The 25,985-nt window shown below is 49.9% G+C and overlaps 2 protein-coding genes across 3 annotated transcripts; one reads left to right on the top strand and one right to left on the bottom strand.

Annotated features, from left to right (window-relative positions):
- Positions 1 to 350: 350 nt before the first annotated feature.
- On the top strand, positions 351 to 10,206 carry siah1 (siah E3 ubiquitin protein ligase 1). Its single transcript, XM_076990837.1, is given in 4 exon segments — positions 351 to 2,467; positions 3,882 to 3,938; positions 8,040 to 8,272; positions 8,274 to 10,206. Coding segments are annotated over 4 exon segments (1,005 nt in total). The 5' UTR covers positions 351 to 2,370; the 3' UTR covers positions 8,892 to 10,206.
- Positions 10,207 to 10,384: 178 nt separating this feature from the next.
- Positions 10,385 to 23,719, bottom strand: lonp2 (lon peptidase 2, peroxisomal). Of its 2 annotated transcripts, none has more exons than XM_076990839.1 (15): positions 23,340 to 23,719; positions 22,373 to 22,607; positions 22,072 to 22,203; positions 21,769 to 21,891; positions 20,976 to 21,139; positions 20,322 to 20,416; positions 18,651 to 18,909; positions 15,671 to 15,812; positions 15,103 to 15,253; positions 14,725 to 14,851; positions 13,917 to 14,044; positions 12,123 to 12,241; positions 11,668 to 11,875; positions 11,249 to 11,439; positions 10,385 to 11,097 (listed from the first exon to the last, which is right to left on the bottom strand). In XM_076990839.1, the coding sequence occupies exons 1-15, from the start codon at positions 23,570 to 23,572 to the stop codon at positions 10,873 to 10,875; spliced, it is 2,532 nt and encodes an 843-aa protein (XP_076846954.1). In that variant the 5' UTR covers positions 23,573 to 23,719; the 3' UTR covers positions 10,385 to 10,872. The 2 variants fall into 2 exon arrangements, with proteins under 2 accessions (XP_076846954.1, XP_076846955.1); XM_076990840.1 differs by having other exon boundaries at positions 23,249 to 23,385.
- Positions 23,720 to 25,985: the final 2,266 nt, after the last annotated feature.

Raw genomic sequence — 25,985 nt, forward strand, 5'->3', positions numbered from 1 at the left:
CCTAGATTCCCTGATGTGTACTGTGTATTGATGAGGTGATTCAGAAGATGTCAGATGAACTTTAGCAGATGAAGGGGTGGTCCTGTCTCATCACTTTCAGGTTTTGACAGCACCGCTGAACACAAAGGTCATATCAGACAACGGGGGCCTTGTAGCCGCGACCACTGCTGTTGTGTATTTCTTCTGCGGTCATCTGTGGCATTAACGTGGCCTCCTGAAGCAGAAAGGTCAAGTCTATTAGACTTATATTAGTGTGTGTGTGTGTGTGTGTGGGTGTGTGTGGGTGTGTGTGGGTGTGTGTGGGTGTGTGTGGGTGTGTGTGGGTGTGTGTGGGTGTGTGTGTGAGTGCGTGTGAGTGCGTGTGTGTGTATTTGGCAGAGGTAGCCTACACACAATCGTAGAGGCTGGTAACCTGGTTTGATGGTTCTGCTTTTGTTCATTTTTACATATTGTGAATATTATTGGCTGTTTGAGTACTTGACTATATATTGTTGCTCATTGCTAATCTTGTATGTCGTGGAAACAAGAGGATGTTCCCAGACAAAGGTCCAGCCTATTCTTAGTCAAGATGGCAGTGGTAATAGCAAATCATCAGTTGGTTTTAGTGTAGGCCTCTCTTAATCTGGCCTCACCATCTAAACACCAGCAGGTGGCACCTCAGAACCATGAAGTGGCAGCTTCAGGAGCCACGGCTGGCACCAGCCCCTTCCAAATGTAAAGCAGACATTTGGTTAAATGGAGGTGGAAAATGCCCCCCCCTCCAGTTATAATAGATGATGGTGAGGGAGAAGGGTCATGTGTGTAATGTGGCTCGTAAAAACCTGGCTAGAACGTGTAGAATTCTGAAATTTAATGTTTAGTGTTTTATTTTTATTTTTTTGTCACAAACTAGACCTGTTGAGTGTTGGGTTAACTGCATAGGAATATAGGAATGTTCTCACTGCCTAGTCACTACCATTTGAATTGTAAATTAGATGGGTATTAGAAACGGAGCTGCTAGTTTATTAGGTAAAGCCACAGCCGTCCTGTTGGTTTTACAGTCTGAGCGGTGCACACGTGTTGAGTGACTGATGGTAGTTTCTCTTCTCTACTCCACGTGTGCCATGTCTCCAGTGTCTTTCACAAGTGTTTATTTTCATTGCGGGTGTTGTCTGGTTATTTTGCATTAGAAAATGCTATATTCAGAAGTGTTGTGTAAACGTTATTTATGTATATTTGGAGTCAAATCTGCGTGGTGATCAGAACCAGGTCGATAATGAAGGTCAGTGAAGGCTGACATGACTCACAGAGCAGAGCACATGTGTAGTGGGAGGATTATGACTTGTTTGACTATAAACCGCGTGGCAGCCTTGTGGGTGGAGCAACAGAGAAGGCTTCCCCATTAAAGTGATCACACGGTGTGAGTAGGTGGAGGAGTGTAGCCGTCCAGTGGGCCTGCTGCGTGGCCTCTCCTGTAGGGGTCGGTGTAGTGCAGAGTACAGGTCTGGCCTGCATGGTCAGAGCAGGAAGCCAGAGGAAGAGGCGGAGCTATGGGACTATGTAATCTGAGCCTGGCCCAGGATCATGGTCCTCCTCCTGCTCCACACACACACACACACACATGCACGCTGACTCCACTCTGATATTCGACTCCTCAGCCCACAGGCTGCAGTGGCAGAAGTGTAACCACACTCTTCCTTTTCTCTTCATCGCTCCGCTACAACCAGCGTTTCCTTCTACCTGGTTTTTCCTCTGGAGCTCTCGTAGGATATGTGGAGAGACCTGGGAGTGGTCTCACACCACCACTGGAATCTGCTCTTGGACAACACTGGGTAGGGGGGGCTTGCCTTGCTGTGTCTGTTTTTCTCTCTTCCTCTGTTCTCGCTCTTGTTCTTGTCTCTCTCTCTCTCTCTCTCTCTCTCTCTCTCTCTCTCTCTCTCTCTCTCTCTCTCTCTCTCTCTCTCTCTCTCTCTCTCTCTCTCTCTCTCTCCCCCCTTGGGCTCTCATTCACACTTCCTTCTAGGCACTGAGAAGTGGATATACTTCTGTAACATTCCTGCATTACAGAGACCCCCCCCCCCTTCATTTTAATCTTCCACTCCTCCACCCTTCCCTGGGCTTTTCCTGCTGGGCCGTTGGGATTTGGGGACTTTGCCGCTTGCCCCTTCTAGATGTCTCTAAACGATCGCTTGGATATTTCGTGTGTGCGAACGCGCAAGTGACCGATCCTCCCTCCGTCCCCATGAAGGGCGAGGTTCTGAGCGTGGAGCAGAGAGAAGCGAGGGTTCTGTGACCACGTCCGGCAGGCTTCCCGGGCAGCGCCACAGGGGCCCCGCCAGGTGGGCGCGTCTGTCTGAGAGGAGTTTGCCATGAAGAGTTGCTCTGCTTCCCATGCCGCCCACGTTCAGGCTGCGGCCCGTGTGCTCGTGGAAAGGCGTGCTCAAGATCTTCACCTGCATAGCTGCCCGAGCTGCCAGCAAGCCTAAAGGTAACAGGAAGCCACTGTGTGCCTGCAGACGGCTGTCCGCCTGCCGACGTCAGACAGCCCGCGTGGAATGTTGTCACTTCGCGTATCTCTCATGCAACCCCCCACGCTCCGTGTGTGTGTGTGTGTGTGTGTGTGTGTGTGTGTGTGTGTGTGTGTGTGTGCTGTGTTTACCACCTCTGACCTCTAGTTAAATTCCATGGTGGTGTGTGTGTATGTGGGACAGTCGTCTGAAAGGCACAATGTTGGACAAAGCAGGGAAGTTTTCAGTTTTGAGAAAACACTGTATTTGCTTTGGCATTGGTTTCCTTAAGATTCCAGCACATCTCAACTCTACTCCCTCTATTGTATCTTTTTTTACTCCCCCCCCCCCCCCCCCCCTCTCAGTTGTGTGATCCTTAATGTTTAAGTAGCAACAATAGCACAAATGTGCTTAGTAGTAAACCAACTAGCAGGACTGGGCAGGCCGGGACACGCCCGCCCCCGCAGGTAGTGCTGACTCACTGACTGGAGAGCCACATGCTTCTCTGTCAACCACACACAGGGCATCTTGGACACACACACACACACACACACTCAGGTGCACATCTCTGGTGTTTACCTCTGGTGATGAACCACACACGGGCGCACATCTCAGGTGTTTACCTCTAGTGCTGGATTCTGATCTTCGCATCTTGGCTGGATCCTGCTTTATCTTCTTAGACATGCACATTTTTGTTTTGGGGTTTGTTTTTGTGCAGTGGGATGTTCATAACGTATTTCACAACACACACACAGCATGTTTGTTTGTACTTGTGTGTTTGAGATTTCCTGTATTAAAAGGCTTTATTATTATATAAAGCATAAACAGCAGCACGCTGGATGAGTTGCAAGTCTAAAGCCATGTTCAGTGGTCTCCCAGTTTCACAGTTGGAGCTCTTAAGGCTTTAGAGCTCTTAAAGCACTGAATGTATCATGAGGAAAAATTTGATCCATCAGCATTTGTATCTGTTGAAATATTAAAGGCAGGAGCTGATGTGGAGTGGTGAAGCACCTAGCAGGAAGATGGAGTGAGCGGTCTGGCCTGTGAGCCACCAGAGGAGGGCGTGGCTGCAGTCTGCATATGCTACAGCTACAGGAAGGAGTGTGGAAGAAAAACAAAACCAAAAAACAAACCAGTTGGGACTGGTTTAACAAAATTTAGCCTAGTTTTAGTCTAACTGCTTTGAGGGGAATTGTGTGTGTGCGTGTGTACTTACCGTGTCCTTGGGCTTAGAACCTGTCGTGTACAAGGTTAATTGAAATCCAGTTTCATCTTTCAGGTAAAGCCAGTCTCGTTGAATAGAGAAGGTAACTTGTCTAACAGAAACTGGGCACATGTGATGCGGTGGTGCTCGACTTGACTTGTTATTGACTTCTCTCACTCTTCTCCTTCCAGAGGTCCACACATTTCAAGAGAAGAAGATCGCCTCACTTGGGAATCATATGGACGAAGGTAAACCCTGTGTGTTTGTTTTGCTGCTGTTGATAATGAAGTTCCTTGAAATTCTAGTCCTGATAACTTGCCTGGCCCGTTGCCAACTGGTGGGTTTAAGTTCATGCTGGTAGTATGTGGTCCGTGTGGACTGAGAAAGTTGGGTGATGTGGAAGGTTGGATTAGCTACTGCACGTGTGTGGCACTGTTCTCTGCTCTGTCACCATCTGGAGCAGAAGGGCATCTCGTTTTCACCCAACCGCCGTGCCCTCTGACCTTCTGTTAGCGCTCCCTGCGAGATTCGTGTCCTGTTACAAACTGCCTTCACCAGATCTAACCTGTATCACACCTCACTGCTGCCTGTCGCCCTCTTACCTTGCGCTCTCTCTCTCTCTCTCTCTCTCTCTCTCTCTCTCTCTCTCTCTCTCTCTCTCTCTCTCTCTCTCTCTCTCTCTCTCTCTCTCTCTCTCTCTCTCTCTCTCTCTCTCTCTCTCTCTCTCTCTCTCTCTCTCAGCTTGCCATCCACTTTTAATTGAATTAACTGAATTACTATCTGTACTTTTCAAAACTTTGATTGTATAGTGTTAATAGCTACTGCAGTGAGAAGAATTTTCTGATGCAAAAATGGCCTGACCTAAGCCTACATGCATAGTGAAAGGAGGATTAATTTCAGTTTGCACAGAAGCAGCACTCTTGGATATTAATGTAAATATCAAAATGCCAAAGTGCCATATTGGTGGGTGGGTGTGTGTGTGTGTGTGTGTGTGTGTGTGTTCATAGTCATAAGGAAATTTAAGCCTCATCCCTAATTGAATGAAACCACAGATATCAATGTCTATGAAGTCTCTGCCCCAAGCCTTCGCCTGTTGTGAACGTCAGCGCAGTGCTTTCGGCTCTCCGTGTTTGGAGGCACAAGAAAACACACCGCACACGCTACACACCGCACACAGATTTGGCTCTGTAGTGAGCAGAAGAGCCCTGTTTCCCAGCGTGGCTCCCAGCTACGTGGCCGTTGCAGCAGTGTAGCTTCTTTAAGATCAACTTCATCGCGTTCTGGGAGAGGTTCTCTTCTTTTTCCCTGGCAGCAATCTTTAGTTTGTAGCAGAAAGGAAATACTGTGCATGCTTGTACCCATTTTAATACATCCAATCCATCGTGGCCGTTTCAGTATGTGCGTTGTAAATATTGCCGAGTCATCCCCCATAAGTTGTTTATGCCGCCGGAGGATACAGTGTTGAAAACCATCAGGTTTAACTTTTACTCAGAGTATGAAGCACCACTGCGGTCTAAAGTTTGACAACCACAAAATACAGGAATTAACCTGGAGTTGCCATGGCAGGAGATAATCGTACTGTAGTCGCCTGTTTAAGGATGTGAGAGAGAGGCACGTTCACTGTAGAGGCACTGCTAATGCGTGATGTAACAGTGACGTAATTGGAATATTGTGTGATCTGCGTATAAAACTACACAAGTAATAACCCCCATGTGTGAGCTCGGTTCTGTGCTGGGTTATGTGCTCTGTTCTGGGTGACCTTTGGCTCGTTAATTCCATTACAGGAGCTGACATTGGGGATCCAGCTTCCTGTGGGTTTACAGGATTTCCTGTTTGATGTGAATTCCAGGCTTTCAGAACAGATCACCACCGCTCCATCCTGGAACTGTGATGGGCCTTTTGTTGTTGTTGTAGACAACAAAGAGAATCAGAAATGCCCAAAGCCTTTTAAACTTCAACAACCAACAAATCCCTCAGATGGCAGTGCTTTTACCCTCCTAAGAAAAATGACCTTTATTTAGTAATGTATTGGCACTGTACCAAATATAAGAATTTGTATGTCATCATTTTAGGTTTTAGAAATAGTTATGGATCTGGTTTATAGACCTGGATAAACGATCATGGTGTATGCCTGCCATCCGTTGGCGCTTGGCAGTGGTGTCTTGGCATCAGAGTTTGTGCCACCTCTGTTAAAATGACCCAGTAGCAGGAGAATTGGTAGACACGCAGTAGGACTCATGTCCTCTGAAGACCCGGTGGGCTGGAAGCTGGAACCGAGCTGAAGGTGTCGGTCATCTGGTCCATTCAAAGGTCTGGAGTGAGAGTCACTGGTCTAGAACGACAATATTGTTTACAAAATGCAGAATGACAAACTCAGGAATTTGTGCTTCTACAGTTTAAGATTTACGCTATAATCTACATTATCAAATAGAATTTAAATGTCCAGAAAGGAAATGAAATTATCTGGTTATAATGGAGGCAGTGACGGCCGGATTGCAGCCCAGACCGTTTCCACATGTTGGTCTTTTATTTCATTACAGTGATTAAATATTGAACACCCCACAGGAGGTCACTGCTAACCTTTGTTTTTTTTTTTTTTTTGTTTTTTTTTTTGTTTTCTACTGACAAGGAATGTTTTTGTTCTCTTAGAGGTAGTGATTCCTGTCTGAGGTGGTTGTTGTTGTTGTTGTTGTTGTTGTTGGGGGGAGGGGGGGGGGTTATTGTCTGGCATTTGCACATTCTGCACTCCAACTGTGTCGTGTTAGTCTGCAGCCATAAACACTCCTCTCAGCGAGCTGGCCCTTTCTGGCCAGCACTAACCTTCCACCATACACACACGTCCTGGACAAAGGCCCACGCTTCCAAAGCCCAATTAATTTGGACTCCTCGTCCCTCTCACTAAAGGAAAAGTATTGCTCCATGTGTGGACAGGGTGCATATTTTCTCCTCGGTGGTGTCTGCTGGAGTTGGACTGGATCTGTTCGTTGGGCCGAGCGACACACACACACACACACACACTCTGAGTGGAGGCTGGCATGTCTCACTTGACTGCGTTCAGACGCACTCTCTGCTGCTCAATTTCAGCTATGCCCCACTGGGCCACACACACGTATGTGATTAAACAGGGCCAAACAGATTCATCCTCCTCCGACATGTAGAATGCAAAATGTGTTTGGCTTGAATGGACCAACAAGTACAAAATGTTTACTTCCAACAGTGATGTCGGAGAGCCTAACACACCTGGTACCAGCAGCTCTCCTGCTGCACTCCTGCGTTCTCCCCGGGTTTCAGCTCTTCTATATGGGGCTAGCTGCAGACCTGTTGGGCTCTGTGCTGCTTTTGGCTGTGACTGTGTAAGAGGGCTAAAATTACACTGGGTTTATCACAGCAGATGTGTTTACAAGCAGTCTCTGAGCCACCTATGTGCGCACACAGCTATCCACCCCTCCCCCATCCTTCCCAGTCAGTTTCTCTCTCTCTCTCTCTCTCTCTCTCTCTCTCCAAGTTCATTCTTCCTAGCCTCCTGGGCTCTGTTATTATGTTCTGTGATGCTACTACCTGGCTAGAACAGGGCAGGGTGTACGCCCTGCTGCCCAGCAGGGGGCAGTACTACAGGCACGCTGCTTTGGGTGACGGATGGCAGCACAGTGTACGGGCTGTGTACAGTGTACGAGTCGCTCCTTTTGCTTTTGCCCTGCAACAGGGAAAAATCCAGCTGTCGTCTCATCCTCAATTCACACACACACACGTACCCCTGCAACAGTCCGTTGCCATAGGAACAAGCCTTTAGCAAGCAAAAAGGCAGTCTATTGTAGCCACGCTCCATATCCGCCTTTTTAAGAAGCGTTGAGCTTGTGTCCGAACCAAAAATAGCTGCCCCGAGCTCTTCCCGGAGGCCTGTGTCTGGCATCATCAGTGCAAGTAGATCACGGTATCTGGGATCTGTTGAAGGGAAACGAGACAATCACGTCTGTGTTGCAGCTTCAGGCTGGCTGCACTGACCACGATCTGCAGCTCTGCCGTGTTGCCCAAACGCCGAGTGGATCGGTGAAGTAAACGCGTATCCAAGGGTTGTGTTTAATACCACTGCCATTTCAGACACAACAGGGCCAAGGTCCAGCATCAGGGCCACTGCCTTTGTAGTCTCACTTACGTGGAGATCATTGCTGATGTTGACCGTTATGAACCATGTCCGTCGTACCTGTTGGTCTCTCTCACCTCTCAGTTTATGATAAGTGATCTATCTCTGTTTAATCTGCTCCATTTTCTTCTTGGTGTCCATCTCTCCACCACTCCCTCTCTCTTCACCTCTCTCTCTCGCTCTTCTCTTCCGTCTGTCTGGTCTTCAGAAATGAGTCGCCAGACTGCCACAGCGCTGCCCACAGGAACCTCGAAGTGTGCCCCCTCCCAGCGCGTCCCCACCCTGACGGGCACCACCGCCTCCAACAGCGACCTGGCCAGCCTGTTCGAGTGCCCCGTCTGCTTCGACTATGTGCTGCCGCCCATCCTGCAGTGCCAGAGCGGCCACCTGGTGTGCAGCAACTGCCGGCCCAAGCTCACCTGCTGCCCCACCTGCCGGGGCCCCCCTGGGCTCCATCCGCAACCTGGCCATGGAGAAGGTGGCCAACTCGGTGCTGTTCCCCTGCAAGTACGCCTCCTCCGGCTGCGAGGTCACCCTGCCTCACACGGACAAGGCGGAGCACGAGGAGCTGTGCGAGTTCCGCCCGTACTCCTGCCCCTGCCCCGGCGCCTCCTGCAAATGGCAGGGCTCGCTGGACGCCGTCATGCCCCACCTCCTCCACCAGCACAAGTCCATCACCACCCTGCAGGGCGAGGACATCGTCTTCCTGGCCACGGACATCAACCTGCCCGGCGCCGTGGACTGGGTCATGATGCAGTCCTGCTTCGGCTTCCACTTCATGCTGGTGCTGGAGAAGCAGGAGAAATACGACGGCCACCAGCAGTTCTTCGCCATCGTGCAGCTCATCGGCACCAGGAAGCAGGCGGAGAACTTCGCCTACCGCCTGGAGCTGAACGGGCACCGGCGGAGACTCACCTGGGAGGCCACGCCACGCTCCATCCACGAGGGCATCGCCACCGCCATCATGAACAGTGACTGCCTCGTCTTTGACACCTCCATCGCCCAGCTGTTCGCCGAGAACGGCAACCTGGGCATCAACGTAACCATATCCATGTGCTGAGGACTGTTAGGACTAACTCACATACACACACACACACACACACACACACACTCACACTCACATATATACACACACATACACTTAAACATTTCACACCACCATGGGACATCTTGAATTGTACCCTGGGCAGGGGGTTTGGGAGGGGGGGTGTGGGTGTACCTAACCCAGGAAACGTTTTGCTGTTGTACGTTCCAAGAATTCATCAATGCTTGGCACTTTCGACTGGACATTATACCTGGGCTTTTAATTTTATGCTACAATATCATTATTATCATTTATTATTATTATAAGTTAAATAATTAATGTATCCTGCAGTCCGGAGAGCATCTGGCATTGCCCTCGCAGATGGAGGGGCTCTGCAAAGGACTGTGTGCAGTCGGCTTCGTCTGTGCAGACCATTGAAGGAGTGGTGGAGTAGACGGGTGGAGCTGCTCGTAGATTCTGGGGTGGGGTTCGCTCAAAAGGAGAATCATCCCTAGATGTTACTGCCCCATTATCTCCCCATCCCCACCCCAAAAGGTTTTTTTGTTTGTTTTTCTTAATTAAACACTAACTTTTGTTTCAACCTTTTTAGGTTTTGTTTTGTCGAGTTTTATTGCCCCCTTCTCCCCAGTTAACACCTTTCAGACGCCGACACCCCCATACCTTGACCATCCCTGTTTCAGCTGAACGTCACTGCAGCGTTGTTCTACGCAGGGTCTGGCGGGAGGCTTTCTGGATCGCCTTGACGTGACATCCGTTCTGAAGTCCTCACTCCCAGTTTCCCCCTAAAGACTGACCACCACCTCCAGTTCCTTTCTTTTCCTAACTGGGTGTTAACAGCAGCAGTCTTGCATCGGTGACGGTCATTTGGTTTTTAAAATATCGTTCTTTAGGTTGTACAGCACGCACAAGGCCATAGTCAAACAAACGCAGTGATTTGGAAATGGTGATCAGGTGGGCTTTTCAAGTGTGGGGGGGAGAAAGGCTGAACTGAATGAGACCAGGAAAGAGGGCAACGTCGACGGTTATTATTGAGATTATTATCATTTTGTAATGACTTATAAGAAAATAAGAAAAATGAATGAAAAGGCAGTTGTAACATTGTGGCTAATCTTCAGTGTTTGTATATAGTGGTGTTCTTCAGAAGACCTTGTCTATTCTTTTTGTAAGGTTTTATTTGCGTTCGTCTGTCTTTGTGAGGAGTGGGTGAACACACAAGCCAAACATCTCTGTGGATTCATTGTACTGTTGCTGGTCCTGTTTTTTATTTCGTTTTAATGTTTCTTCTCATTTTTGTTCTATTTTGCCATTAAATAAATCTATCTTTTTCATACCTCGTGTTAGCTTGTTTATTTAGCTCTTCCTTTTCTACACTTGTCCACCAGCTTTGGTAAGGGCTTGTCAAGCCGAAGCTTCGTCAGGTGTCTGCGAACAGGGACGTGTGGAATGGAGAACCCTGGGTGTTTGCACGAGGCCACTAGACAGCCTAACAAAGTGAAAATGTCACTGTGGAAGTCACAATTTTATTATTTATTTAAACAAACACTAGAGACAACTGCACATAAATGGAACTCATAACTGATTGTACTTCATGTACACTCGTATTGATTTGTACAAATGCTCAACCCTTTATTGGCTTGTGGTTAATAGTGATGAACATGTCTGTTGTGCAACTCATTCCCTCGAATCACCATGGGGTCTGTTCAACAGTATCGATAACACTTTGTTAATATACTTTATAATTATATTATATTCATAATTATATAATGAATACTTTCAGTGCTAAAAAAAAATTCATTTTCAGTATAATTACCAATAAAGTAATTAATTGAACACAAGATCTCTTGTACCTGTTAGAACACAGAATTACTGGCCTACTCTGCTATTCAAGTTGAAAGATTTAAAAAGCAAAAAGGCAGAGAGCAGAGGATCAAAAAGCCTCGCAGAGATCTATAGAACCGCATGATTTTTCAGTGTGTGTGGGGGGGGGGGGGGGGTGTCAGAGTTTGCTGGTGATCTGGGGATGAGTGATGGTAGCAGCTGGGAACCCCCCCTCGAAAGCAGCGTTGAGGACCTCGTCTAAGGTGCTGGCGGTAATGAAGTCCAGCTGTGCACTTATGTGGGCAGGGATCTCCTCCAGGTCCTTCTCGTTGCGTTTGGGGAGGATGACCCGTTTGAGACCAGCCCGGTGAGCTGCCAGCACTTTATCCTTAATGCCTCCCACCTGAGGAAAAAGCAGGGGCCACTCAAATTCACAATACTTCATATCAGCTTCTTGGACATAGGTATCCTAACAAGGTCAATCATGGCTGAGCCCACAGGGTTGTGTGTGGTTAAGATAAAGTGTTGGAGAACCGTGGTGAAAGTGTGCTGACCGGCAGCACGAGGCCCCTCAGGGTGATCTCTCCGGTCATGGCCACATCGGAGCGCACCAGATGTCCACTGAACAGGGAGGCGAGGCACGTTACTATGGTAACGCCGGCAGAGGGCCCGTCCTTGGTGACGGCGCCCGCCGGGAAGTGTAAGTGGATGTCGTTGCCTTCCAAGGGGTCGGCACCGCCTGCAACTACACCCGCACGCAACAAATCAGAGCAGCGCTACGCAGCGGCTGGGTGGAGCAGAGCAGATGGTTTCACACAGGGAAACTAGAACTCAACCATCCCAGAGCCCTCAGTGCCTCGAGGAACCTAATGAAGTGACACAGCTGACAAAAGACGTCTGCGTGCTAGTAGTCTCATTAAAATGTTGAATGACCATGCGCAAGTCTCACTGTGTGTGTGTGTGTGTGTCTCACTGTTGGTTAGGTGGTAGGTCTTGGCGTTGCTCCTGAGCCAGCTGATGGCCAGATGAGCCGACTCCTTCATCACGTCGCCCAGTTGCCCCGTTAGCGTCAGCTGCCCCTCCCCCTCCATACGGCTGGCCTCCACAAACATGATCTCTCCACCCAGAGGAGTCCAGGCCAGCCCTATAGCTACGCCTGGGAGCGTGAGACGCCCAGACACCTACACACATACACACACACGTCAAATCTATGCAAAAATAAATGGACATCACCCCCCTTTACCGTACAAGCAAGATCCTCTTAAGCAGTCCACCTCCCCACAAACCCCCACATCTGGAATGCAGGGGCCCCCTCAGGCCCCGCCTCCCCTAGGCCAGGGCTCTGGAGAACAACCCCATTGGTTGAGAGAAGAAAAAAAAGAAAGAAAGGAAAGCACTGAACATGGTGTAGATAATTGAAAATATCACCTCCATATCAAAAATATGGGGTCCCAAAATGTCCTTCAGGGCAACATGGTCAATGACAATGGGCATCTCTGGAGGAGCAGCGATGTTAGAGTCCTCACTCTTCTCCACCCGCTCCGGACCTGATGGAGGGATGCAAGGGTCGGTTGAAGGAAAGTGGAAGGGAGGAAATATTTCCTGACGGGTTTTTCTTTTTCTCTTTTCAGCACTTTAGATTAAAAACCCAGCAGATCAATGCACGTCGAGTAGATGGCGACAGACCTGGTCAAGCAAGCAGAGGGAGGGTAATATTTTAATGTTGTAACCAGCCTTCTGCTCCACCACCTCTTCTGCTCTGAAGCTGTGAATGTGGAGAGGTACCAGGCTGGATGAAGACACGGGTGCGAGGTGGAAGGGGCGGAGCCTAGGGTTAAAGGGGGGTTACGGGCGTGAGCACGGAGGCCCAGGACGGGCGGAGAGAGCAGGTGTTCCTCTTCATCTGGACAGGCTGATGGAACAGTGGACTGGACATAATGACAGCGCTAGCCTCAGGGAGACATCTGCTTACAGGCAGTGTGTAAATCATTGTGTGTGTGTGTGTGTGTGTGTGTGTGGTGTTCCAGGCTCTGGCAGGGCTCGTTAGTATGCACATGCCAACAGCTGCCCACAGGTCATGTGACTCGACTGGTAATGACATGACAACAGTAAGCATTCAGTGTTGAACAAAGAGAGCCCGTGTGTGTCATGGAGGCAGATATCGCCGCCGCTAAAAGTTGTTGAAGCGTGTTTGTTTGTTTGTTATGGAGTCATCCCCATAATGAAACAGCCGTGTACTATTAGATTTGTTATGGAGTCATCCCCATAATGAAACAGCCGTGTACTATTAGATTTGTTATGGAGTCATCCCCATAATGAAACAGCCGTGTACTATTAGATTTGTTATGGAGTCATCCCCATAATGAAACAGCCGTGTACTATTAGATTTCTATTAGTGTGTTATCAGGTTATGCCAATATCATGATCAACGTTTAGTCAACAACAAACAGAAGCAGGACAAGCAGGCCCACGTCTCCGATCACTCACGTACACACGCGCGCACACACACACAAACACACACACACACACACACACACACACACACACCCCTAAGCGCTTTATTCTGTCCACTAATTACATAACGGTTACCTGGCAACAGACAGGCATACTCAGCGGGTAGAAGTCAACTAAAGGGAGTGGCAGCAGCCTCTCAATTGGTCTGCTGCCATGGCCCGACCACGGAGGGGAGGGGAGCTGGGTGGGGCTGTGCAGGGGTTCTGCACCCCCAACTGGGTTAACTGGGTTAGGATCCGCATGGCAGCTGCTCAGACCACGGGAGGGGGCAGGGCTACGAGGATGATGGCTCCGCCCCCTCTGGCGCATTGCTGAATACCCCGATGACAGGCGTGTGTGCACTGCCCTACAGAGAAGGCCATGCTGCTCTGGTCTGTGAGCATGTGTGGGCTGAGGTGTGACTCGCGTCTGCCTTTCTGTCTGCGTGGGGCTCTTTGTCTTCGTGCTGCAGTTTTGCTGTGTAAACTGCAGCATGCGAGTCTGGTTTTATTTGGAGTGACTGTCCAGGTCGGTTCTCTTTATTTGCGTATGTAAAGTGCCACTAATCACCAACTACTCTGAGTATACAATTAACGCACATACACACTTTGCATGAGAAACTAAAGCTTTCTTCCACTGAGTTTAGTTCAGCTGGGGACATTCCTTGCAGAGAGAACCAGTGGGGTAGCTATAATCCTAACTGCCCTGTGGAGGTAGTTCCAGTCGTACCTGCCCCACTCTCACCAGACGACTCCGCTTTCCACATCTTACGGCCTTCAGCAACCTTCACAGCTACTGCCCGACAGATGGCCCCGATCTTCCTCTCCAAGGACCGCACCCCTGCCTCCCTCGTGTACCTATGCACGCACGCACACACACACACACACACACACACACACACACACACACACACACACACACACACACACACACACACACACACACACACACACACACACACACACGCTCTACTGCTGTATCCTAAGGTCACATATTGATTTATTTTGGCTGCCTAAGTAATTAACTGTTACAAAACCTGCATCGTTTAAGATCTCCAGAAATGTGACATTTTTGTTAAGTTTGTGTTTTGTTTTTTCTCTAGAATAAAAAAAGTGCTGATTTGCCTTGTTTCATACACTGACTTTTTTCACGCAAGATCATCCAACAGAGAATGGTGCTTTCATGTCCGAAGCCATTCTTCATGTCAGAATACCACTACCACCTAAACCTGCCTTCTCTCTTCTGAGTTACCCAGCATGCCTCTGGGCCCGAGGTTCACTCTTCATACTCAAAAGTCCTGCCAGACTGACTCACTAATTAAAGGAGCTGTAACAGTAGGGACTAAGTGTGTGGGTGGAGATGTGGGTCACACTGTCTTTATTTCTCTCTCTCTGTCTGACTGTCTGGATCAGCACCTCTGAGTACACCCTGCTGACACCACTTATTCGTCTGGATACAGTAATCTATCCCTTCAGCCCTCACTGCATATGAGAGAGAGAGAGAGAGAGAGAGAGAGAGAGAGAGAGAGATATTTTACTTGATGATGATCTCCTGGGTGGTGTCCTGGGGAATCTGGAGCTGTTGAGGGGTGAGGCCGTGCTGCTCCAGCTGATGGGGGATCAGGTGTCGATGTGCGATTTCTACCTTCTCCTCCTGGGTATACCCTGAAATGAGAACACACACACACACACACACACACACACACACACTCACAAAAGTCACAATTATTTACATTTTTCATTCATAAAATTACAAAGCCATCTGCTATGCTGCAGAATAAATTACAATGTGTTCTATTGATATGAAAATCAGCGATCAATATATCAGAGATCAATCTTCAATAGTTCCAAGTAAGCGGTGCCCTCCTTTGATGATCCCTTTGTGCTATCATGACCTCTCAGCTGTGAACTCTGACCTGGCACCTGGATAACCTCCATTCTGTCCAATAGGGCAGGGGGGATGGTTGCCGTGGTGTTCGCTGTGGCAATGAAGAGGACTTGTGAGAGGTCAAAGGGCACATTGAGATAGTGGTCAGTGAAACTGTGGTTCTGTTCTGGGTCCAGAACCTGGTTATGACCAGATAGTGTATGGAGAGAGAGAGAGAAAGAGCAAAAGAGAGAAAAGAAGAAAGAGACAAAGAGAGTTTAATGGCTTATTAGATGCTGGAAAAATAATTTACTGCTCTTTATTATCATCATTATCATCATCATCATCATAACTCATGGTGTATTTGTTGTCAGTGTTATCTGAAGCCATGTTGGAAGACAGATCTTAAACTCCTGGTGTGGTATCGCTCACAGAAGGATGTTGTAGATCTTTGTCCATTGCTAAGCAACATATTCAAAAACCAGAAATAAGCGAATCAAACTGTTTACTGTTAAATGGTGCAATGCAAGGCCTAAACCACCAGTGCAGAGAGCCCCGCCGGGGCAGGTGGGTATAAACGCCCCAGAGCTCCCTCTGTGTTGTGCACTTCCCCTCACCTCCAGCAGGGCGGCAGCAGGGTCTCCCTGCAGGCTCTTGCCCAATTTGTCCACCTCGTCCAGCAAGAAGACGGGATTGTTGACGCCGACGGTCTTCAGGCCGTTAATGATGCGGCCAGGCATACTCCCCACGTAGGTTCTCCTGAGGACAGACGGGGGAGACAGCGCAGCTCACTGGGTCTGATGACTCATTGTGACACAGTGGCTAATATTAGCACACAGAGTGTTAAGAGTGTTAAGCACGTGGGCTGAGCAACACGCGGGCTTTCCCTCCCGCTCTGTTGCCTCAGACACACCCAACGATCAGGAGACAGGCCGGGACTGCACACAATCACACGCACACACACACACACACACACACACACACACACACAATGAGTGGGAGGCACTGAGGTTACTATAAACCACCAGCCCTGTTAAATCCAGTGGGAGAAGAGACACAACACAACACGTACTCGGGCGATAAAACAACACTTGTGGCTGACTGTGGGACCCTAAAAGGCTAGACGTTACCACAGCTACACCCAGCGCTGGGGTTCAGGGGTGGGGTCAGGGGTGGGATCAGGGGCGTGTGCTCAGAGGGAAACTCAGGGACTTGTCCCAACTCGTGGGCTTCAACCCAAACCCTTTCTGTCTGGTCTCCATACAGACAAGAGATCAGAAGATCATCAAAAGATGAGCTCACACACCAGCTGCAGGTGTTGGTGCTCTGGTTACAGTACGGTGTTCAGTGACGTACACCAACCCTCACTGAATTACACACAGTGCTATACAATAAACAGTTTAGCACCCGAAAATAATCATACATCAGAAAATGTTCAAACCAAAGAATATAGGCTGTAGGTTTATACAAAATGATGAATACACAATCAATAATAATACAGATTTACATGTAAATAATTAATATTACAATTATTATTTTTGCTGTAAGCATAGTCTGTAAGAAATGCTATATTCGACTTGAAATCACCAGGTTCTCACAGCTATACTAAACTCAGTATACAGCAGTACAGAAATGTGTTATCTGTGGTCTTCTGCTGGTCTTCCCATTTGGCAGAAGGGGGAGTGTGTGTGGAGTATGTGGGGGAGGGGGAGTGTGTGAGGTGGGGGAGTATGTGTGGAGTATGTGGGGGAGGGGGAGTGTGTGTGGTGGGGGAGTATGTGTGGAGTATGTGGGGGAGGGGGAGTGTGTGTGGTGGGGGAGTATGTGTGGAGTATGTGGGGGAGGGGGAGTGTGTGTGGTGGGGGAGTATGTGTGGAGTATGTGGGGGAGGGGGAGTGTGTGTGGTGGGGGAGTATGTGTGGAGTATGTGGGGGAGGGGGAGTGTGTGTGGTGGGGGAGTATGTGTGGAGTATGTGGGGGAGGGGGAGTGTGTGTGGTGGGGGAGTATGTGTGGAGTATGTGGGGGAGGGGGAGTGTGTGAGGTGGGGGAGTATGTGTGGAGTATGTGGGGGAGGGGGAGTGTGTGTGGAGTAGGTGGGGGAGGGGGAGTGTGTGTGGTGGGGGAGTATGTGTGGAGTATGTGGGGGAGGGGGAGTGTGTGTGGTGGGGGAGTGTGTGTGGAGTATGTGGGGGAGGGGGAGTGTGTGAGGTGGGGGAGTATGTGTGGAGTATGTGGGGGAGGGGGAGTGTGTGTGGAGTATGTGGGGGAGGGGGAGTGTGTGTGGAGTATGTGGGGGAGGGGGAGTATGTGGGGGAGGGGGAGTGTGTGTGGAGTATGTGGGGGAGGGGGAGTGTGTGTGGAGTATGTGGGGGAGGGGGAGTATGTGAGGTGGGGGAGTGTGTGTGGAGTATGTGGGGGAGGGGGAGTATGTGAGGTGGGGGAGTGTGTGTGGAGTGTGTGAGGTGGGGGAGTATGTGTGAAGTATGTGGGGGAGGGGGAGTGTGTGTGGTGGGGGAGTATGTGTGGAGTATATGGGGGAGGGGGAGTGTGTGTGGTGGGGGAGTATGTGTGGAGTATGTGGGGGAGGGGGAGTGTGTGTGGAGTATGTGGGGGAGGGGGAGTGTGTGTGGAGTATGTGGGGGAGGGGGAGTGTGTGAGGTGGAGGAGTGTGTGTGGAGTATGTGGGGGAGGGGGAGTGTGTGAGGTGGGGGAGTATGTGTGGAGTATGTGGGGGAGGGGGAGTGTGTGTGGAGTATGTGGGGGAGGGGGAGTGTGTGTGGAGTATGTGGGGGAGGGGGAGTGTGTGAGGTGGGGGAGTGTGTGTGGAGTATGTGGGGGAGGGGGAGTGTGTGTGGAGTATGTGGGGGAGGGGGAGTGTGTGTGGAGTATGTGGGGGAGGGGGAGTGTGTGAGGTGGGGGAGTGTGTGGGTGGGACTTTTTTTTATATTCCAGGAGCTTAAAATATCCTTTCTATTCACTTCACATGCACATATACATTTGTCCTACCAGCTATTCCATGTCTAATGAATCTGCACCTCAGTACCCCAGTGTGGCCCCACCTGCACTGCCCCAGGGGGATTCTGCGATTCCTGTGGTCTGTTAAGGGCCTCCAGTCAGACGGGCCGCCCACGTCTGATGTCTGGGGTGTTCTCCAGAACCAGAATTCCCCCCTCTCTCCTGAGGGCTGTGTACTGTAGCTCTCGCACTAGACACACCAAGGTCAACATCTCAAGCTTTCTGCAGACTGTCCTACCTGAGTAAAGTGGTAGCGAACTGGGTCAAAACACAAGCGGCTGATCACTTACCCTTACGTGTTAACATGAAACTCAGGGCACACACAGCAGGGCTGCACCATCAAGATAAATAGACCAAACTACTGTGAATCCCTTTACCTGGATACTACGACTCCACTACCAGGGTTAGTTCACTCACTCACTCACGCACTCACGCACGCACACACACACACACACACACACACACACACACACACACACACACACACACACACACACACACACACACACACACACACACACACACACACACACACACACACACACACACACACAAGGGAAAAGCCTTTTCGTCCCTGCTACCTGTGACCTCGGATGTCGGACTGATCACACACTCCTCCCAGGGCGATGCGGTGGAACTCCCTGCCCAGCGTGCGGGCGATGGAGCGGCCCACGCTGGTCTTGCCCACGCCGGGCGGCCCCACGAAGCACAGGATGGGCCCCTTGAGGGCGCTCTTGAGCTGCCGCACGGCCAGATACTCCAGCACGCGTCTCTTCAGCTTCTCCAGGGCGTAGTGGTCGTTGTCCAGCAGAACCCGTGCAGCACGGATGTCCAGGCAGTCTGCAGGGGGCGCAAGCGAGTCCAGTCACGGGCCGGACAGAACAGCGGACGCCTTGTGCACAATCCACCCATACAAGAGTGCAAGTGGAGGTGAAAGGAATCTGGGCATTGTGTCAGAGGAACGGATTATTTACGGCCACAGCTGGCCCATAAACTTCAGCGTGTTCTGCTACATATACTCCACATACTGCGATATGGCACCTTGCAGATGTACAGTACGTAAAATTAAAGTATCATCGATTCCCTCCCTCATTCATACTCTCAGAGTGCCGACAGTAGCCCTCTACACACCACCACACGTGAACGCTGGGAGTGACGGACTACATGCATCTCTAATCCATCCACATGAGTCTGTGTTTAGAGAATTCCTGTCCTAAGGCCTGATACCCATCTGGAACGTATCAGAAAGACTGTGTGCGCGTGTGTGTGTGTGTGCGCTCTTACACTGAGAGTGAGAGGGGATAAAATACACAGTCAAAAGCTATAAAGAGGAAGATACCTCTGTAAAAGAGAGAATTAACCCGAGACCCCCTCCAGATGGAGTTTACTGACACTCTACAGTCTCAGAATGCAACAACACATTCCCCCTAATGGCTATGGAAGATACTGTTAAAATGTACAGTATATATAAAAATAACACCTTTTCCTCTCTAGTGCAAATCTCTCAGTAATACATGGTAAAGGTCTCCCTCTGTTGGCCACAAAATGCCATCACAGCAGGGCATAAAGTCCAGTAACCAAGTAAAACCTGCCAGCAGTTTGGGAGCCCTATTTCCCAGCAACCCCAACACCAAAGATGGAGAACCACGTCACCTGATTGGAGACTCAGCCGTTCCTCATTCTGTCACGTCTACATCTCAGACTCTCACAGTCAGTTGTGAAGCATTACCAATCACTCATTGGTTTTGAACTACAGAGCTTTATTCTTTGAATCTTGCTAATCGTTACTGAAGCTAACTTTTGTATTTTGACTCTATACCCTGTTTGCGTTACCGGATTTCTACACCTTCTGCCTGTTTGTGCTTGTGTTTTGGCCCCATCTGTTTACTCCTCACACCTGTCTTATTGCGGTCCTCTATTGAACCTTTCCTCCCGCCAGCAAGCATCCTCCGGGTTTCTCATTATGTTACAATAATGAAAACATTGTGTAAAAGTTTCTGCAGTGAACAGATTGTGCAGAATATATTTGGAATGATGAAGAATAATCTGTTAAACGTTCTTTGCAGGTTAATCACCAGCTGTGTATAAACCCTCTAGCATGATATACAACCAGTCTTAGTATGATGTTGCATAAAGCCCTTTCAGGGCACAGCTGCAGACGCTACACCAGGCCAGACCTTCTCTTCACCTTTACTCAACCAAACGAGGCAGACCCGTCCTCCTGCTGGGTCAGGTGAGCACAACTCCCTCACCTGTGGTGCTCTTGGTCCAGGGCAGCTCCACCATGAGCTCCAGGTAGTTGCGGGTGAGGGCGTACTCCGGCATGGACTGGGGCATCTTCTTCAGACTACACACGCATGCAGTATACATCAGACAACATGCACACAGGACATTTGAAGGCGATGGTGCATATTAACATGCCAAACTACGTGTCCTCTTCAACTTGTGCTATTTAGGATTCTGAACTGTCCTGCCACAGGTTCTCCAACAGGTGATACGTGAGAAGGTGTGAAGTGCTTATTGTAACATTGTGAACAGTTGGGTCTGCACCATCCGAGTGCAAACGTGCATCATAATAGTGGAGGGGCTGGAGGGGGTGAGTGGGAGGAGGGGGTGAGTGAGCGGAGGGGGTGAGTGGGAGGAGGGGGTGAGTGGGCGGAGGGGGTGAGTGGGCGGAGGGGGTGAGTGGGAGGAGGGGGTGAGTGGGAGGAGGGGGTGAGTGAGCGGAGGGGGTGAGTGAGCGGAGGGGGTGAGTGGGAGGAGGGGGTGAGTGGGAGGAGGGGGTGAGTGGGCGGAGGGGGTGAGTGGGCGGAGGGGGTGAGTGGGCGGAGGGGGTGAGTGGGAGGAGGGGTGAGTGGGTGGAGCAGCGGTTGGTTGGTGGGAGAGGGTGGAGGACCAGCACCCACCGCTTCAGCTCCTTCTGACAGACGTGCAACGCCGGCTCAGGCATGGCCGCCTCCTTCACCTTCCTCTCCAACACAGCCATGTCATCACCATCCTCATCCTCGCCGTCTTCCTCCAGAGAGAACTGCCGCCCAGGGAAGACGCCACCTTTGCGGATGGCCAACACCTGCGAGACGCGGTAGTGGTCAGGGGAGGGGAGGACTGACAGGCTGAGGGGGGGAGGACTGACAGGCTGAGGGAGGGGAGGACTGACGGGCTGAGGGAGGGGAGGACTGACAGGCTGAGGGAGGGGAGGACTGACAGGCTGAGAGGGGGGGTGGGGAGGACTGACAGGCTGAGAGGGGGGGTGGACTGACAGGCTGAGGGAGGGGAGGACTGACAGGCTGAGAGGGGGGGAGGGGAGGACTGACAGGCTGAGGGGGGGGGAGGGGAGGACTGACAGGCTGAGGGAGGGGAGGACTGACGGGCTGAGGGAGGGGAGGACTGACAGGCTGAGGGAGGGGAGGACTGACAGGCTGAGGGAGGGGAGGACTGACAGGCTGAGAGGGGGGGTGGGGAGGACTGACAGGCTGAGAGGGGGGGAGGACTGACAGGCTGAGGGAGGGAGGGGAGGACTGACAGGCTGAGAAGGGGGGAGGACTGACAGGCTGAGGGGGGGAGGGGAGGACTGACAGTTTGAGGGGGGGTGGACTGACAGGCTGAGGGAGGGAGGGGAGGACTGACAGGCTGAGAGGGGGGGAGGACTGACAGGCTGAGGGAGGGAATGGCTCAGGGAACAACTGACAGGCTGAATACCCTCTTGTCATCATCAGGTCTGGGTTTGCGGGTCTTCTGTAGCAGTTTCAGGCCTTCGATCTGCCTGGTGAGCATAGGGAGAGTCTTCTTAAAGCGCTCCTCCAGATCAACAGCATTCAGCACCTACCGACAATATGAACAAACACAATCGCTGTAACACAAACACACATGATAAACCTCTCGATGAACTTCATTATGCAGCAAGCAGCACAGTGAAAACAGGGCGAGTAAAGTGCCGTCCAGGCACACCATGCATTTTACAATCATGGTGCAGACGACCAAACCCCCCAGCAGGTGGCGCACTTGGAGCTTTTCTGTGTTGGAGGTGCGGATCATGGCAGCGAGCACGTCAGGCAGGGTCTCCCTGGGCAGGCTGTCTAGCAGCCGTCTCAGCTTGGCCACCACAGGTACGGACATGTCCAACATCCCGACGAGCTACACACACACACACACACACATACACACACACACACACACACACACACACAATGAGTCTGGTGGACTGCACGGGGCTGATGAATAAATCTGCTAAATACAGCCAGACAAACAAGCCTGATCCATAGAGTCTCCACTTTGCAACATGCAGGACTGACAGGACACACACCTGCACGGCAGCCTGGTAGAAGCTCTGGGCGAGTTCCCTGAGCTCTCCGTCCAGCTGCTCCCCCTCCGTGTACTGCTCCAGCCTGTCCAGCTGCTCCACCACGGCCACGGCGAAGGGTTGGTCACGCAGGAGCTGGGCCACTCGGAACCGGCACAGGCCCGTGATGAGCAGCGTGTAGTGTGGCTTCGGCCAGTTACTGCCCACAACCTGCACCGCCAGGCCCGCTGTGCCAATGCTGAGACAACACAAGGTCAAATATTTATATTTTGGAGCAAGTTGGGGTTATAAGACCCTCTCACAGACAGAGACGTTGTCAGCCCCCCAACTTTAACTGCAAGGAATATCTGTACCTTGTTGTCTGACAGTATCTTTCATTAATGGCCCAGTTAAAGCTCCACAAATCCACAAAAAATATTTTGTCTGCAGATCTGGTGCTTTCCTGTAAACTTGACTGAAAAACTTAAAATTTGAGATACAGGCGGTTAACAGAGGACATATTTGTCTAATAAACGTTTAAATACATCCATGTCAGATTACAGTCCTTCAAAAAAATCAAACGATATCTGAATATTCCCTCTGCCTCATCAGCAACCATTAGTATACTCTTCTCCAAAGACACAAGAATCGACTTTAAAAATCTGGCAGAACAAATATTTAACTAATACTTTGCTAATAATTTAAGCAGCAGACAGGACCGTGAAGCGGGTCTAACCCGGACTAAAGTGCACAGGAACGTTATCAGCTGCCCAACATGGACAGCACCGTTAACTGCAGGTTAAAGTCCAGCAAAGGCAGCAGTGAACCTGCCAGAATATGCAGCGTTCCCACACGGACACGATTTCATGTCCAATTATAAACAGAAAGAAAGACACGCACCCCCATTACTGTCAGCCAACTGGCTAGCGATATAAAAGCGTTAATGCGTCCCTGCCTCTGACCGAACCCACTGAGGTTCCGCTGGGTTCACCTGTGCAGGGACGGGAGCGGGTCGGTGTGGTGTTGGGGGTCTCTGGTGTTGGGGAGCACTCCGATGATGGTGCTCTTCAGCGACGTGCCCTTCAGCAGCCTGCTCTTCACCAGCTGCATGTTCCGGGCCGAGTCCACGCTCATGCGCACGGTCGAGCCGGGTAATAGCACTCCTTCGTGGGTCAACAGCAACGGCAGGCGGCTAGGGATCTGAATGCCACCGTTGGACGCCATTCGCACCGCGTTTTGTCCGCGTTTATCGATGAACTGCGACTACAGTCCGTCCCCGGACCGCTTCGGTCGTGAGCGAAACGCGAACGTCAACAAGAAGTGTGAACTACGGCAGACGCGACCGGACAAACTTCATGGGTGTAGCGGCGCTTCGCCGTCGTATGGTGCCGAGTATTCGTCTTCCAGTTTCGTCTGCACATGATGTTTAAAACAAACGAATGCGCAGAGATAGTCAAATATATTTCTAAACACATTACTTTGTTTCTAGGTATTTGACCCCTGCCGAGAGGACTGTTGTTTGTTTTCCATTTGTTTGCGTCACTTTCTTCGTTCAGAAGTTAAATTTTGAAAGTAGTTATAGATATTTTCTCATTAGTGCCTCATTATTTTCTCATTACTGTATTAGGTTTTAAGATGAAAAAATTACCCCACACCCGTACCCCACCCCGCTCTCGCTGGACAGTTACGGATAGGCTACTTGTCTTTAACCTATAAGACCAGGTTTGCATGAAGAAAATCTTTTGACTAAGATGAATACGTTTTTATAGCAGGACGAAATGCCGACTTGATGGTATCAGGATGTGAAGAAGGCATGACCAAGAGTCGCAGCATCATGTCTCACATATTTCAGGGGTGGAAGAAGGGTATATGGGTCAAAGGAATGTGCTGAGTCAAAGAGTACACCGAGGTTCCTAACTACTGATGGAGGTTTGACCGTGGTACCATCAAGCTTGAGGTCAAAATTCAAGCTACATTCTCAAATGAGATTTATAGAAGACCACATGCATATTCCTGCACTTGTCAAAACAAATATCAAATAATGTGCTGTACTGGGCCAGGCCACAGAACATCATCTTCATCACAGGCAGGCCTCTCCCTCGCTGAACCACAGGGAAAGAATCCTTTAGCATGCCGAAACCAGCCTTAAACAGATTTTACTGTGTTATCACATACTGGAGATTGTTATGGGTATAATGGTTTCAGTCACACACCTTTCACCTTCATGCTGAAAAGTATTAATAAAGGGGGAATAATAACATGAGGCACACATTAAGCAAATGCGGGCTGCGGGTAAACCATGAATTCTTGGACCTCGGTGGAAGTTCACATTGTCCCAAATCAAGGTACACAGGATTCTCTGCCTGCTCATGACCTGTCTGCTCATGTCTGAGCAAAGCATCCTGTAGACCATGTAGAAACGGAGTATGGTAGGCGTTACATGGCCCCAAGGTGGCATGATGGGGGAGAATCCCATGATTACTTATTGGCTACACAGACTGTGATGTTCCCACCACGCTGTTCCACAGCAAACCGCTCATGTTCTGACATCTCCTTTTCTTCTTCAGCATACTGAACCGAACTTAATAAAAAAATTTTCACTTACCTGTACATACTGAAATCATTGACCTTTGACCCTTTCTGAGTTGGGCTGGAACTCTGTAAGTTTGCTTCACGGGTACCGTTTTGAACTTGAGGACATGTTGGTGGAAAGCACTGCTGATTCTTTCAACATGTACATTGTCTTCAATTATTCAGTGCTGTATTCCACACAGTCTAATGTTTTGAAGGACATCTCTGAGGCCCTCTTACTGTTGGTAGAACACAGGAACTTCCATGTTCATGTAGCGGTCTTGCAATTCTATAATAAGGTGATGGATGTACTCAAACATCTGTACAGTAAACTTTCTGTGACCTAAAAACAACAAATACCTGTTGTCTTCTCTGCATTCCCAGATTATAGTGACCACAGTGGATTTTGCATTCCGTGAACAAGAACATGACAGTTGCTTAAATTTCATCTCAAATTACTGTTATTGGTTTTGGCTTGGTTCTTCTTCCTCCTCCTCCTCCTCGTTCACCACCTCATACATACACACTTCCTGTGGGGTAGTCATGGCCTGGTGGTAGGGAACTGGTCTTGTGACCGGAGGGTTGTGGGTTCGATTCCCAGACCTGAGGCCATGACTGAGGTACCCTTGAACAAGGCATCTAACCCCAACTGCTTCCCAGGCGCCGGGCTAGGGCTGCCCACCGCTCTGGGCATGTGTGCACCACAGCCCCCTAGTAATCACTAGTGTGTGTGTGTGTGTGTGTGTCCTAACGGCACAGATGGGTAAAAAGCAAAAAAAATAAATTCGATTGCGGTGAAAAATCACAATTAACAAAATATGGCACATTTACATTTTTACATCGGAAATAGTGTCCATCTGTTTTTGGTGTCAACCCTCAATTCATTTGTGCCACCGTCCACTCTCACCTTATATTGGTTTCACTGCACCCGTCCACTCTCACCTTATATTGGTTTCACTGCACCCGTCCACTCTCACCTTATATTGGTTTCACTGCACCCATCCACTCTCACCTTATATTGGTTTCACTGCACCCGTCCACTCTCACCTTATATTGGTTTCACTGC

Source organism: Brachyhypopomus gauderio, chromosome 2, assembly GCF_052324685.1.
Source record: "Brachyhypopomus gauderio isolate BG-103 chromosome 2, BGAUD_0.2, whole genome shotgun sequence".
NCBI lineage: Eukaryota > Metazoa > Chordata > Actinopteri > Gymnotiformes > Hypopomidae > Brachyhypopomus > Brachyhypopomus gauderio.